This window comes from Buteo buteo, chromosome 12 (assembly GCF_964188355.1).
Source record: "Buteo buteo chromosome 12, bButBut1.hap1.1, whole genome shotgun sequence".
Classification (NCBI taxonomy): domain Eukaryota; kingdom Metazoa; phylum Chordata; class Aves; order Accipitriformes; family Accipitridae; genus Buteo; species Buteo buteo.
This window is the reverse complement of record NC_134182.1, coordinates 32,408,868-32,421,683: the sequence shown is the minus strand read 5'-3', so window position 1 is coordinate 32,421,683 and position 12,816 is coordinate 32,408,868. Positions and strand designations below refer to the sequence as shown.

General features: G+C 36.9%; 1 protein-coding gene across 3 annotated transcripts in view; it reads right to left on the bottom strand.

The window, feature by feature from the left end:
- Positions 1 to 12,816, bottom strand: part of ARID4B (AT-rich interaction domain 4B) — a 93,830-nt gene that overhangs the window by 21,130 nt on the left and 59,884 nt on the right. For 2 of the 3 annotated variants that reach the window (XM_075043256.1, XM_075043257.1), the window contains exons 14-17: positions 12,221 to 12,318; positions 11,740 to 12,007; positions 10,539 to 10,711; positions 525 to 773 (exon numbers count right to left, since the gene is read on the bottom strand). In XM_075043256.1, the coding sequence (XP_074899357.1) occupies positions 525 to 773; positions 10,539 to 10,711; positions 11,740 to 12,007; positions 12,221 to 12,318 (788 nt within the window). The remainder of the gene's footprint in view (positions 1 to 524; positions 774 to 10,538; positions 10,712 to 11,739; positions 12,008 to 12,220; positions 12,319 to 12,816) is intronic. The other variant, XM_075043258.1, reaches the window with a different exon arrangement.

Here is a 12,816-nt window from a genome sequence, read left to right as displayed (position 1 = left end):
TTGAGGCATCCACAGGGGAAGGAGGGGTGGGGAGGGGTAGAAATCAGATCTGAATGAAATGCAATTATTTGCTGCACACTAATTTGCCACTAAGAATCTTGTACTTCTCTTGTTAAATACCATACTGCTAGCGTACTCTTTGCTTCGCTGAGAAGAGTGTGTATACAGACTCAGCTAAGTGCACTATTCAAATATTGTATGAGATAAAATTGGCTTAAGAGAACCAGAGGAGGAATTTATGAAAGAGTAGGCTGTCACTTGCTGTATGGAGAGATCTAAAAATAAGATGGGGAATGAAAGAAGCCTTCTTTGAACAAGTCATTTTAAGATGATTTTCTAAGTAACTAGAGTACTGCATTTATATAGAGTTAAAAATCTAATAGTTTCATACAGTACAATGACCTTCACAGAAAACCAACACTGAAAGTTTAGGACTCCAGATGTCTATTCATTTAGTTTTTAAAATACACAAGGGTATTTTAGAAGTAATTCAAGAAGTAATCACTAACTAAAACTCAAGTTACCTCACGTTCCATCCACAGTAGTGCACCAAGTAAAGGACTTCTCCACCTTCGATGTCAGAATCTTTAATACTAGCTTCATACATTTTTTGATTTTTCCCTCGTCCATACCGCACTTGGACTTTCATGCCTGGTGGATAGCATTCAAACTCTTCTTCCTCATTGTTATTGTTGTCTTCTTCCTCCTCCTCCTCCTCTTCCTCCTCCTCTGCTTCTTCTTCATCTTCATCTTCTTCCTTATTCGTGTCATCTCTTGAAAGGTTTAAAAAATTGTAGAGTTAATATGAGATACTTCATAAGCTTTTCAGTTCCAAACCACATATATTGATAAATATCGTGGATGCATTAGAGACTGGGAAACAGCAGGCTCCAAATATGTGAAACTGCACTATGGCCGAGTAACATCAGCAAAATAGGATATAGCAATACACACAAAATCCAGTGACTGTAAGGTGCAAAAAATGACTTGACTAAAAGAAAAAAAAAAGAAATCCATAAAAATCTGTATGAGCAGAAGATGTTCAAACTCATCTTTATATGATTCTTTCATGCAGTCCCTTTGTTTAAATACCATTTTTTTCAGTTCAAACTCATCCTTCTCCATATAGAAAGAAAGTTCCCTAAATTCCATTTTTCAACCTGCAAGTTTTACGAGTGCTTCTTGAAACTTGGTTCCCCAAAAAATCCTTGTTTTATTATAATAATCTCTATCTCAACACCTTGAAGTGACTGCAACCAAAACCCTATTTTAGGCAAAAAAAACCCCAAACCACCTTTATGCAAAATTATTTAGCAAATCAAGCAACCTGTGCTAATTGATGACCTTGGTAGTCCTTGCCAATTATGCTAAAAGTCTTCTAAATATAAGCCAAACTTGCATTTAATTATTATATAAACACAGAAGCAGGTGTTCACCGTTTTCAAAAGTAAGCTAATTTGGAATACATTTTTAGACATTTAGACCAATTTTCAGAAACACTAAGAACCGACAAATCTTGCTACTCTGTCAATAGCAGCTATATGGGCTGCTCAGTGTTCTGAAAATTACCTCCAACCAGCTTAAAGAGGCAGACTACATTAAAAAGTTACTGGGGGAAAAAAATACCTTAAATAGCTTTACAGAACAGTATTATTGGCCCTCACATTATTCTAATCCCACGCTCTGTGCAATACAAAACAGATTAGGGCCACTTACTCAATTTACAATAACTACAGACCACTAATAATTTAAAAAACCTGACACATGGAAAAGGTATGTTTGGATGCATTACAGACTGGGTAGGAAAAGATAAGTGCTGCTCCAAGCCTGATTCACACCAATATTTAAGTTAACCTCACAAACACAAAAGTCTGTATTAATAATCTAAATCTTTCCATGAAATTTTCAGTAGAAAATACTCAGATAAACCAAGCTACTTTCTCTCTGCGAAAGGATCACATAGCATTTTAATTATTCAAATGCTTCTTTGTAGAAGTAAAACTGCAGCATTATTATCTAATTAGCTGGCAAAAGAGAATTTAGAACAATGAGCTAAATTCAACTGCAGCATAACCACACTGATTTTATGAAATTACTTCAGTAATTAGTGTTACCACGTATATATATGCACACACATAAATATATAAATACATATATATATATGTGTGTGTGCACACCACAAGACAAATGCTAAAAATTCCCCTCTGTTGGTGTATTAACTAAATCAAATCACAGAAAACACATCTATTCAGGTATACATGGCACGGACCCAACAGTTTTGTTCTGGAAGGCCAAGATTTCCAATTTATTATATACTTTCAGTGGGCTACTTTGCTAGTGGTTAATACCAGAGTTAAAAATGCAAGATAAATGAATGAGCTTTGAAAGCTCACTTCATTTCCACTACACATCATATGGCAAAATTCACTTCCCAAAGAAATAATGAATAAAGGTCCCTAAAGACTCAGATGAAAAATTCCTGAACAGAATTCCACAGCTAACAACAAAAAACACCAACCAGTAATTTAAATGCTTTAAAATTATACTCTCTGCTGCACTAAATAAAAACTCGCAGCTAATTTCAGCTTAACAGTTGTTATGATACAAAAGCTAAAAAAACCTGGCATCAGGAACAGAGGCACAACTGCTCCAAGAACAAGATGAGCTCATGATTTCCCATTACTAACAAGACTTTTCAAAACTGTAACGAACCAAATTTTGCCAGAATCCCCCCCCCCCCAAGAAATAACGGCACAATCCTTGAATGCTGTCTGCAAAGAAAAGCATGCCTATGAAGGAGATTCAGGATCTTCCAGACAATGGCAATTACGGTGCCAGTGGCTCTTTGGAAGCTGAACAAGTTTTGGAGTCTCTCACACCTTAATCACCCTATGGCTTCCTTGGTGTCCCAACAGATATTCTACAAAGATTCCATGACAATACCAGAACTTCCCCAGAAGAGATGCGTGAAACTCTCATTGTGAAGTTGAGTGACTTGGATGGTCAAGTAGATGTGAAGAGCAGACTGTACGTAGGTGAAGGGAATGTCAGGAAGCAAAAGCAAAATGGAAGCAGAGATGGCTGCAATTAAAAAGTGTTCTAAGGAATGATTTGGTTAGCGATCATAAGCTGGAGATTTTAGGAAACCAAACAAAAGCAAAGAACATTCATCATTTTGGAGCAGAAAAAGCAGCATACTCATATAGCTCCTGGAACAACAACAACAAAAAAACAACCCAAAACATATTCCAATGGTTGCAAGGAAGAAAAGAGACTGTTTTACAAGGCTGTAAAAAGCTCAAACCTGGCAGTACAGGTGAAGGAGGAGCCATGACTGCCATGAAACAGGTTTGCAAGAGAAAATTGTGATTGCAGCCATCCAGCATGCAGTCATAACCTCATTTGTCCATGTACGTATGCAGGAGAACACTGGATTTCCTTTAATACTATTTAGCCAAAATCCTATGGGCAGGGCGGTGTGAAGAAGGAAAGAAACAAGCCTCTCCACAGCAACTTAAAAACAGTACCAAGCAATATTTGCCACAAAGCTGCAACAAATTGAACAACCCAAGCAGCAGCTGATGAAACAAGGCAGCAGCAGATGCGCAGGCACACTGTACAAGAGACACAGCAATACAAGTGTGACTGCGTTCCAGAAACCAAAGTACTACCAGAAAGCTTGTCAGGAGGACTCGAAAGCACTTCCAGTTACAACTGCAGACTAAAGAATACCCTCAACCCATCTCCCACAGAATGGGAACACAAACCTTCAGAAGCAGGAAATTAATGAATTAAAATGCAAAAAAAATTTGTTAATAAAGTAAAACCATTAAAACATTGACATCATACAAATACTGATTATCATTAGTTCCAAAGGACATTGTCAAATTGTTAAAAGGCTAAAAATACTGCAAGTGTTCAAAAATACACATAGGGCAGGTAATTCTCAGTCAATAGAAAGATTTAACACCACCGAGCCCATAATAAGGCTAAGTATATCAATGAATAGATGTTGTTAATAGATGAAATAGCGCATGTTATTACACCACTAAATGAACTGCAATATCACGCAAACATCTTTCAACCCACAATCTCTGGCACGAAACGCAGCGTTGTCACAAAGCCCGGGTGAAACCTATGAGACAGGGTGTGATACAGAGCATTAAATCTGCCTCCTAGGATCCCTGTTTTGCAGCAAACCTAACCTTACTCCAATACATTTCCCCTGACACACCATGCTGGCACACACAGCAGGTGAGATGGCAAATGCAAGATTCTTTTTTTCAGGGGTTATTCTAAAACTTGAGGAAGCAAGATTATTTCAATTATTGGTTCAATTAAGTCATTACAGTTAATTGAACCACTAGCAGAAATAAACTCCAGTGAAATTGACACTTCAAGTTTAGCAATTAGCTTCTATTTTTGTTTCCCTTCTTTTTCCCCTTTTTTCATCCTAGAGCACTACTTAACCTCTACTTCACATAATACAGAGCTGGAAGATGTTGAGTCTCCTTCACACTCCGACTTTGTCAATCACAGCTGTATTAAGACGCCCTTAAGTTTTAAGGCAGAGAGGCCGTTAAGACCTGTACTTATGCCATGATACTAGAATCTCATCTTTAATTAAACAAAGTAACAGAACCCAAAAAACTCACCAGTATTTGTTTTCCCTCTGAAGTTGCAAAGAAAACCTAAAAATAAAAGCTCCAAGGACTTCTGTCTACACACAGGGAAAATCTGAATAAATGCACGGTTATGGTCCATCATTCTGAGGGAAGGGGAAAGGCACTAACTTTATTTGAATCACATCTGAAGTAGTACATTACATGTTAACCATGCAAGCATGTACTCTGTAACCAGTGTGTCCTTCCACTGCTACGGAGAAGACAAATGAAAGGACCTCATGTTATTGCTTCTCATCATTCAGCCAAGTTTTGTTTTGTTTTGGTTTTTTTAAAGTATTTTGAAACATTCCTCAAAAGGATAATGGATGGTTCAGAAGTCTGGCTGAGGAGTAGAGCACTTTTCATTTTTATAGCACGGGTTCACACTCAGCTTGAAAACATCTACTGTTTGATGAATGTTTAAGGGCTCACCCATGCACTTAAGCCTCAGTGACAGCTACCATGGTTAATAACCTTCATAGTGACCAGAAGCTATGTAAAATGTGATGAGAACCACTTTTTCCACATCAAAGACACCTCCCTTCCATTCGACATGATGCACACACAGGACTGGTACATTTACACTGCCACTCTACCCTTTATTGTTGTGTCATTAGCAGCTTATTGCTGTACCAAAAGCAATCCTTACGTATACGCATGTATCAGTGTGTATTCTATATTAAGGAAAAAAAAAAATCAATTAGACTCCATTTCTGAAAACATGACTATAGAAAAACTTCCTTTCCAATACAAAAGCAGCTGTAATACATAAACAGAACACACATCACAAATAAGAGCATAGAAATATGTTCCTATAAATGAAACTACCCAAGTACGCTTCTCAAAAAAGTACTTTTTTACATACACACCAACAGTCTAGGATTCAGAGCAGATGTTCACACCAACTGTGCAATGAACACAACATTTCTCTCCTTTCTCCCAAGCTAATCAATTCCATATAAACCTAAATCAGACTAGAGAAAACTATATCAATATATAGTTCTCAAAACTAATCCAGAAGCTAGAATATATGCCTTCTGTATCAAATCTCCTTCATTCCAAAACATTTTAACCTTCCTGCTACCATTTTAGATTCACCACCATAAAGCTTTGATATGTCATTTTAACAGATAAGGAACTGAAAAAAACATTGCCTCTAACAATCTGTTATCTCCCATATGTGAAATGGAGCTTCTGACTATTACATAATCCCGTTGTAAATTGCTTTCAGAAAATCCCCATCAAGTGTTTCCAGAAAATTTAACGCTTGTACAAATAGAAGCCATCACCAGCACAGGCACAGCAGGTAGTCACCCTGCCCTACGAGGGTAATAAAACCTAGTAAAACCCTCCACGTGAAACAATACCCATCTTAACCTAGTTTTCAACTACTGCTTTTATTACTCCTAGCTACCTCCTACTGCTTATAGGAGGGAAAATGCTATTACTGCATGTAACGATACATATAACAGCTCTAAGATTAAGATTTTTTCCCTTGCATGTGAATGAATGGATTAACTCCATTCAAGATTATTAGCCAAAGAGGTTTAGCATTTTCTCCTTTTGATACTGTCATTGACAGTACCAACTCCCAGAAAACCATACCATGAAGACCTAAACCATCAGTATGAGACAGCCAGAAGTGTTTTGGTTTCTAAAGTATTCTTTAAGAACATTTGTTCATGCATTCCTTGGAGGAAATAAAAAAGCAGGCAGTCTTCAAGAAAGAAAAAAAAAAAAATCCAGTAAGTTTCATAAGACTAAGCAAGAACTATTTGCGAGTACTCAAAATAACAGCCTGGGGGTAAGGATACAGAGATGGCAGCCCCTCCTGGTGTTACGGTTAAGGCAGCACCTCAGCCAAAAGAAGGAAAACACATGAACAAAGCCTCTTGCAATCTTTCTGCACTGTAACTGGGATTACTTCAAAGATGTTTGCCTGGTCAGCTCAAAAATCCAAGTACTACCAATATACAAGCCTGATGCAAATTTTTGTTGGAAAGCAAAAATTATTAACTGGATTTTGAGCACTTAATCTTTCAGTTCAGTACAAAGTTCCCAACAGTTGCCTGTCCCAGGTGCTTTAGAGCAAAGTGTTAAAAAAAAAAACCAAAACAACAAACCCACAACAACCACAAACAAACAAGAAACCAACAAAAACCCCTTGGAGTTGAATTAATCATTTGAGAAAAAAATTTCTTACTAGTATTGGCTAACTAGCAATTAATCTACACTTCAGTTCACAAATTGTATCTACTATGAAAATTTTAAAGACTTACTTTTTATTTTATTAGCTTATATTTAAAAAGCCACACCTTTTAAAAACTCTCCTAGGCTCCTGGCCTCAGTCTCTTGGGAACACATTTAACTGTCTACATTGTTCACTGTGCAGAAAAGCCCCTTGGTTCTCAATTTGTTGGCTTTTGACTCAAGTCTTTGAATAGTTCCAACAGATACTGTTAGATGCTACAAAGAAAAGTTGCACCAACTACGCAATGCTACATTTGAAGATGTTATTCACACAACAGCAAGTTAGCAGGAACTTCAAAATGAGGAGGATTTTAAACTTTCTTGTTTATTCATTGGGCAAGAACAAATACTTGTTTGTACATTAGGGAAAAGGACAGGTTTACAAAGCCATTTCTGTAAAGATCCCTCTGGGACAGACCAATGAGATATAACACATTACTGGCCTGTTTTTACAACTAGAAGCTGCACAAAACTGTATCTAGCACATGCGTCTCCCACTAGCCACAGAAACAAGAAGAGCATGTATAGAACAAGGGGCAAGCTCCCTTTGAGTCTCTATTCTCAGTGTTCACAGGTACACAAGCAGGCAAGAAACAGGCACTCCAGGGAAGAAAGGAAGAGAACCACATTCAGCCTTTCTTCCTCTTCATCATATTGTTAAGTCTGTGCAGAAGGGACCACAGGATTCGAGTGGTAGCAATCTCAAAGGGCTGAGACACATGGGATTACACAGAAGAACAAAACCTGTGGAAAATAAACAACCCTGACTTCTAGTAGTACTTCCTGAGATCTGGAAACTGGGAATTAGATCCAGCCCACCCAAAAGAAATTCAACAAGAAGAAACCCAGGAGTCTGTCTGCCCTCTTGGTTCCTTGTGTCTATACACAAATAAGCTACATGAAGATGCCCAAAGTCCTACAGACATAAATTCAAATAGCAAACTCTACAAGTTTGCCCTATGTAATATTAGATTTCATTTGTTTGGCTATTTGGTTAGGACTGTGAAAGAAGATGGTCCATAGCTTAAAAGAGGTTCCAGGAATACATTTTAAATACACTGACAAAAATTCAGTCCACAGCAATCTATTATGATTACATTTTGGGTATTTTTTGTGTGTGTGATTCATTCTCCACCTACAAAAATGCATTTTTCATTTTGTATTTCAGTTCAACATGAAAGTCAAACTACAGCATTTCCCCCTCTGTGTAACCTTTGCCACTTCTACCCGTAAAGTTGGGGATAGGGGGAGTTCATCTAGTACACCGTCTCCACCAGCATTCTAGGCTCACAAAACCCCTTTATGCCTTTATAGTATAATCGCTAAAAAACATTGTTTAGCATTTAGGATGACAGTGACATTCTTAAAAACTCTTTAAACCTGATAAAAGTGCATTTTGTACTTCCTATCAATCTCTGAGGGAAGAAAGGAAAAGTAATCATGCTAACAGCACTACTACAGTACTACTGCTTATAAATGCTTACAGACTGCTGCTACAAACTGCTACAAATGTTTCATTTTTGTAAATTTAATTTAATCCTTGAAACATACCCCCAGCACTGACCACATCACCACCTACATCTATTTTTAGAGCTAGGCTTTCTATTCTAAGCACTTTGTTACAATCTTTCATGAATCACAATAGCAAAATACTAGTTAGAAGAGTTTTTACTGGATGAGTAGAGAAAAGCGCAGAGAAAAGAACTCAATCATTTACAATCAGATGAATTGGGGAAAATTAAGAGGAAACAGTATTTTCCACAGTTTTTTGTTGTTTTCATAAATAAAATACTATGAAAACTCATAACAATTTTTAATGTCATAAATAACCCAAATGGATATGAATCGGGATAAAACCAAAATGAAACAACGAAGGATTACTGAAAAGCAAATGCACCTTATAATTTTATGTACCATTTACTACAGCAGCATGTAAGTATTAAGCCACTGTACTTTCCAAGTATATAAATAAAACACATAGTAATGTCACAAACATACACACATACAAATACACAATTTAGGGAACTTCAAAACCTGCTATTCTCTAAGCAGCACAAAGCCTTTCATCTATTTAGTTACATATTTTGAAAGTAGCACTGTAAAATCAATCTTTGATAATTCTGAAAGTCTAGCAAACCTGTTACAGTACAACTCATCTAGTTCACCTTAAAAATGGCAAATGTAACAAATTCCAGCAATTCATCGTTTAAAAAAGAAAAATTCACATAGGATACAAATGAAATCACATCCACAGAGAAAAGACTCTTCTAACAGAGTTCAAGTAAACTTGATTTTTCTGTATTCCACATTTCTGAGTTACAGAAATGGCCAATGTAATCTCACTGAAAATATTTAGGAAAACAAAAACATTTTACAGAAGGATCCTTCCAGAATCTGTTATATGGAAATCAAAACTCTTAATAAAATAAAAAAGAACTATTACCAATAAATCAGAAATCAATATACTGAACTATGCCATACTGTCACAACTCTTAATAGGCCAGAAAAAGCATTAAGAGCTCATGATGTTTAGACAGAACATTAAGACAGCTGATCTACTAAATAGCAAAGATTGCTGGAATGAACAAGGGAATTACTGGTCAGGCAACAGCTCGTATTAAGTATAAAAAGCCCATCCCTGATATACAGATTGCTGTGAAAGTATAAGGAGGTGTCATTATCTGCTTTCCCTCTTGTAATAGCTTCTCCCTTAAGCATCTGTTACTGTTTTTTGTTGAAGACAAGATACTGTATTAAAAAAAAAGAGACCTTCAGTCTGACCTGTAACAGCCATTTTTATGTTCTTATCACTTGAAATCATACTGTATAAGGGTGCTAAGTGCAAGAATATAAATTGTTAACACACTGGGGATTAGTGAGGACTATATTCTGTTTTAAACTTCACATTTTTTTTGTGTGGCTGCTTAAAAACACTTGGAGGGTTGTTTATTTTTTGCACTGAAACAGGAAAACCTGCCCGTTCCATAAAGGAAATAAGAGATCACCTGCACACATCCGTTGATTACATGGCCCTGGGCATCCCTATTACTTCAATCTTCTACTTCCAAAACTCCCATCTGAAGGACTGCACAAGAGACTCCTGCCAGTATCACGCCTACTCAAAGGCAAAGCTGTTACTGAGCGATGCAAGGTACTTCCTTCCATCTTTTCCCATGTTACCTATAACACACCACTGTCCAACAGCAAAAGCCAGGAACTGCAAGTTTGTGATATACTTGTACCAAAATTAAGTAGACAAATACTACTGGCAACGGCTGCGATATTTTTGCCTTAAATCAAATAGTCACCTGGGCCTTATATATTCTTTTCTCACTTGGCTTATAAATATTTAGGCCTGGACCCTGCAAAAACTTAAGCTGGTTTTGGTTTTGTTTTTTGTTTTTTTGGGTTTTTTTTGTTGGTTTGTTTTTGTTTGTTTGTTTTTTTTAAAGTAGATCCACAAACTTCAATGACCCTAACAATGACAAAGTTAGGAACACATAGGTCTCTGGAAGGGACGAGTCTAATTCCCAACAGGGACGTCAGATTTGAAGTTCAAATTACAATACAAATTTAATGAATGCACATCAGATACCTTAACTGATTATAAACAGCGTAACTTACCCTGACTTTTCTTTTTCTTCAGCATCTGCATTTATGGTAGGGCCTTCCATTTCTTTAATCTTCTCCTCCTCTTTATCTTCTAGTTTGGTTTCATCTTCAGTTTTGATTACATTTAAGTCCTTTTCTTGATCAGGCTGAGTATACACAGAATCTGGCAAATTTTTTTTGTTTCCCTAAGATAATAAAACCTTTAGTTAACTTGCAAGATGAAATAAAAATACAAAGGACTTAAGAAAAGGCAGACAAAACACACTGAAGTCATACGAGTAAAAAACATCTAGAGTCTAGGGCTTGTTCTAAAATTATAACACCTCCACTGTTTTTTCTTCTGAAAATCTCAAGCTAAACTAACAGACTTTGAAGTTGCAGGCAGTGTCCTAGCCAGTTTTCTCACAATGATACAGGCATGCTGCTCTTACACCTGAACTCCAAAGCAAACCCTAAGATGAACACTTAACAGGGTGTCTTTTCACTTATGAGGCAGACATCAGTACTGGCCCACCTGGTATTCACCCCAGAACTAATACCAGCAGACAGACCAGGGCTGGCTGCCACTTACACGCAAAAGCATTACAGTTGTGCTGCACGCTAACTTGAGGAGCTACACTGTTTCCAGAGCAAAGGGCTAAGCCTGCACAGTGCAGCACTTCAACTTATTGCCCCGGACTTCGTTTGCTAAAACCACTGAGTCAACATTGGATTTTGAAAACCTATAAACATTTGCCCCTCTGGACCACTGAACTACATCAGACCACTGTGTACACCATACGACCTGGGTCTTTGTAGAGGTTCACCGGTTTCACTGGAGCAGAGAAGTAAAAGCAAGATTTAGAAGGGCTTAGAAGCATAGCTAAATACAAATAAAAGTTATCAGCACTCTAAGTTAGTTGTGAGCACACATTACCCAGGTCAGGATAAAGCTGCACACTAATTAGTCTCCATTTGACCTGGGATGCCCCCAAACAAGTGGAATCTTGCAGCTGCTTCCTAACAAGTCAGACATTTTGACATCATGATCCCCTAAAACAGGCACCTCGGGATAAATATGGCTCAAATGTGTTGTTCCGAATTAGGTTTACAGCACATTTTTGTCTTGTTTTAAATCCATGATGGAGATTTCAACCTTGACATGAATTCAGTGTTATCAACACACCACCTGACTTTATAAACAGGATATAACATGAACATTAAAGTATTTTACCAGAACAGAGGGCTTATCATTTTCTTTACTTTCATTATCATTCTCAGCTAACTTTTTTTCTTCTTGTTGTACTATTGCTACTTCCTCCTGCTTGCGCTCCTCCTTATCCATTTTTATTTCTTTTACATCCTGCTCTGGTTCTTCACGCATCTTCGATTCTTTCTCTTTTTCACAGTCTTTACAAGGCTTGCTTGTCACTTTCTCTGGCAATGCCATTTGAAATTCAATGTTAGCTGATGTACAATACTCTTCAAAACCATACAGATATCTAAAAGAAAAAAATTGCTTGTGAAAAGCAAGTTTGTTTCAAGAAAGAACATGCTACCTAGCAGAAGCTAAACATGAACAGTATGTTTAAAGCCTAAAAACCTGTATTATAACCAAAAAGTTACAGACTTTTATGTATATTACCACTACCACAGGATCACTTCCATTCATTCTAGGGCTGTTTTAGCACAAACTTAATAGCTTTATTACTTACTTCTTGTATGCACATTTAACATTATATCCTGCAGCTGAATTCAACACAGGGATCCCCAGATCTTGATAAACTTGCTTCCACACTGCTCCACTTTCAATCTGTTAAAGAAAATGAAGTCATGGTTTTTGAATTAACTCACTGACACAAAGACAACTAAGTCGACAAAGTTTACAACTTTGGAAAATAATTGTAAGTAACTTCCTCTGATCTATAAAATTACTATTTATCACACACACAGTATTTCACTGTAATGCAAACCGTAGTCTAACGTAACTACTTTAAGCAATTATAGCATTTCTGCATTTCAGTAAGCCACAGCAGGCTTTCCTCTCCGGGTGGTAATAAAACAAAGGAAAGGAAATAGAGATCAGAAAAATCAGTACATCATTTTTATTTTACACTTAAAGTAATTCTTAACTCAGAGCTAGAACTTTAATTAAATTGAAAGAAAAAATTCATTCAAAGCATTAACAATACTCAGACCTGGCAGTACTGCACCAGAAACAGTGGCTACTGGTCTTTCATTATGTCCTTAATATGCCCTTTGATGTCACAGTTTTGTGACAGTGTGATATGCTCATTTCTAACCATCTGTG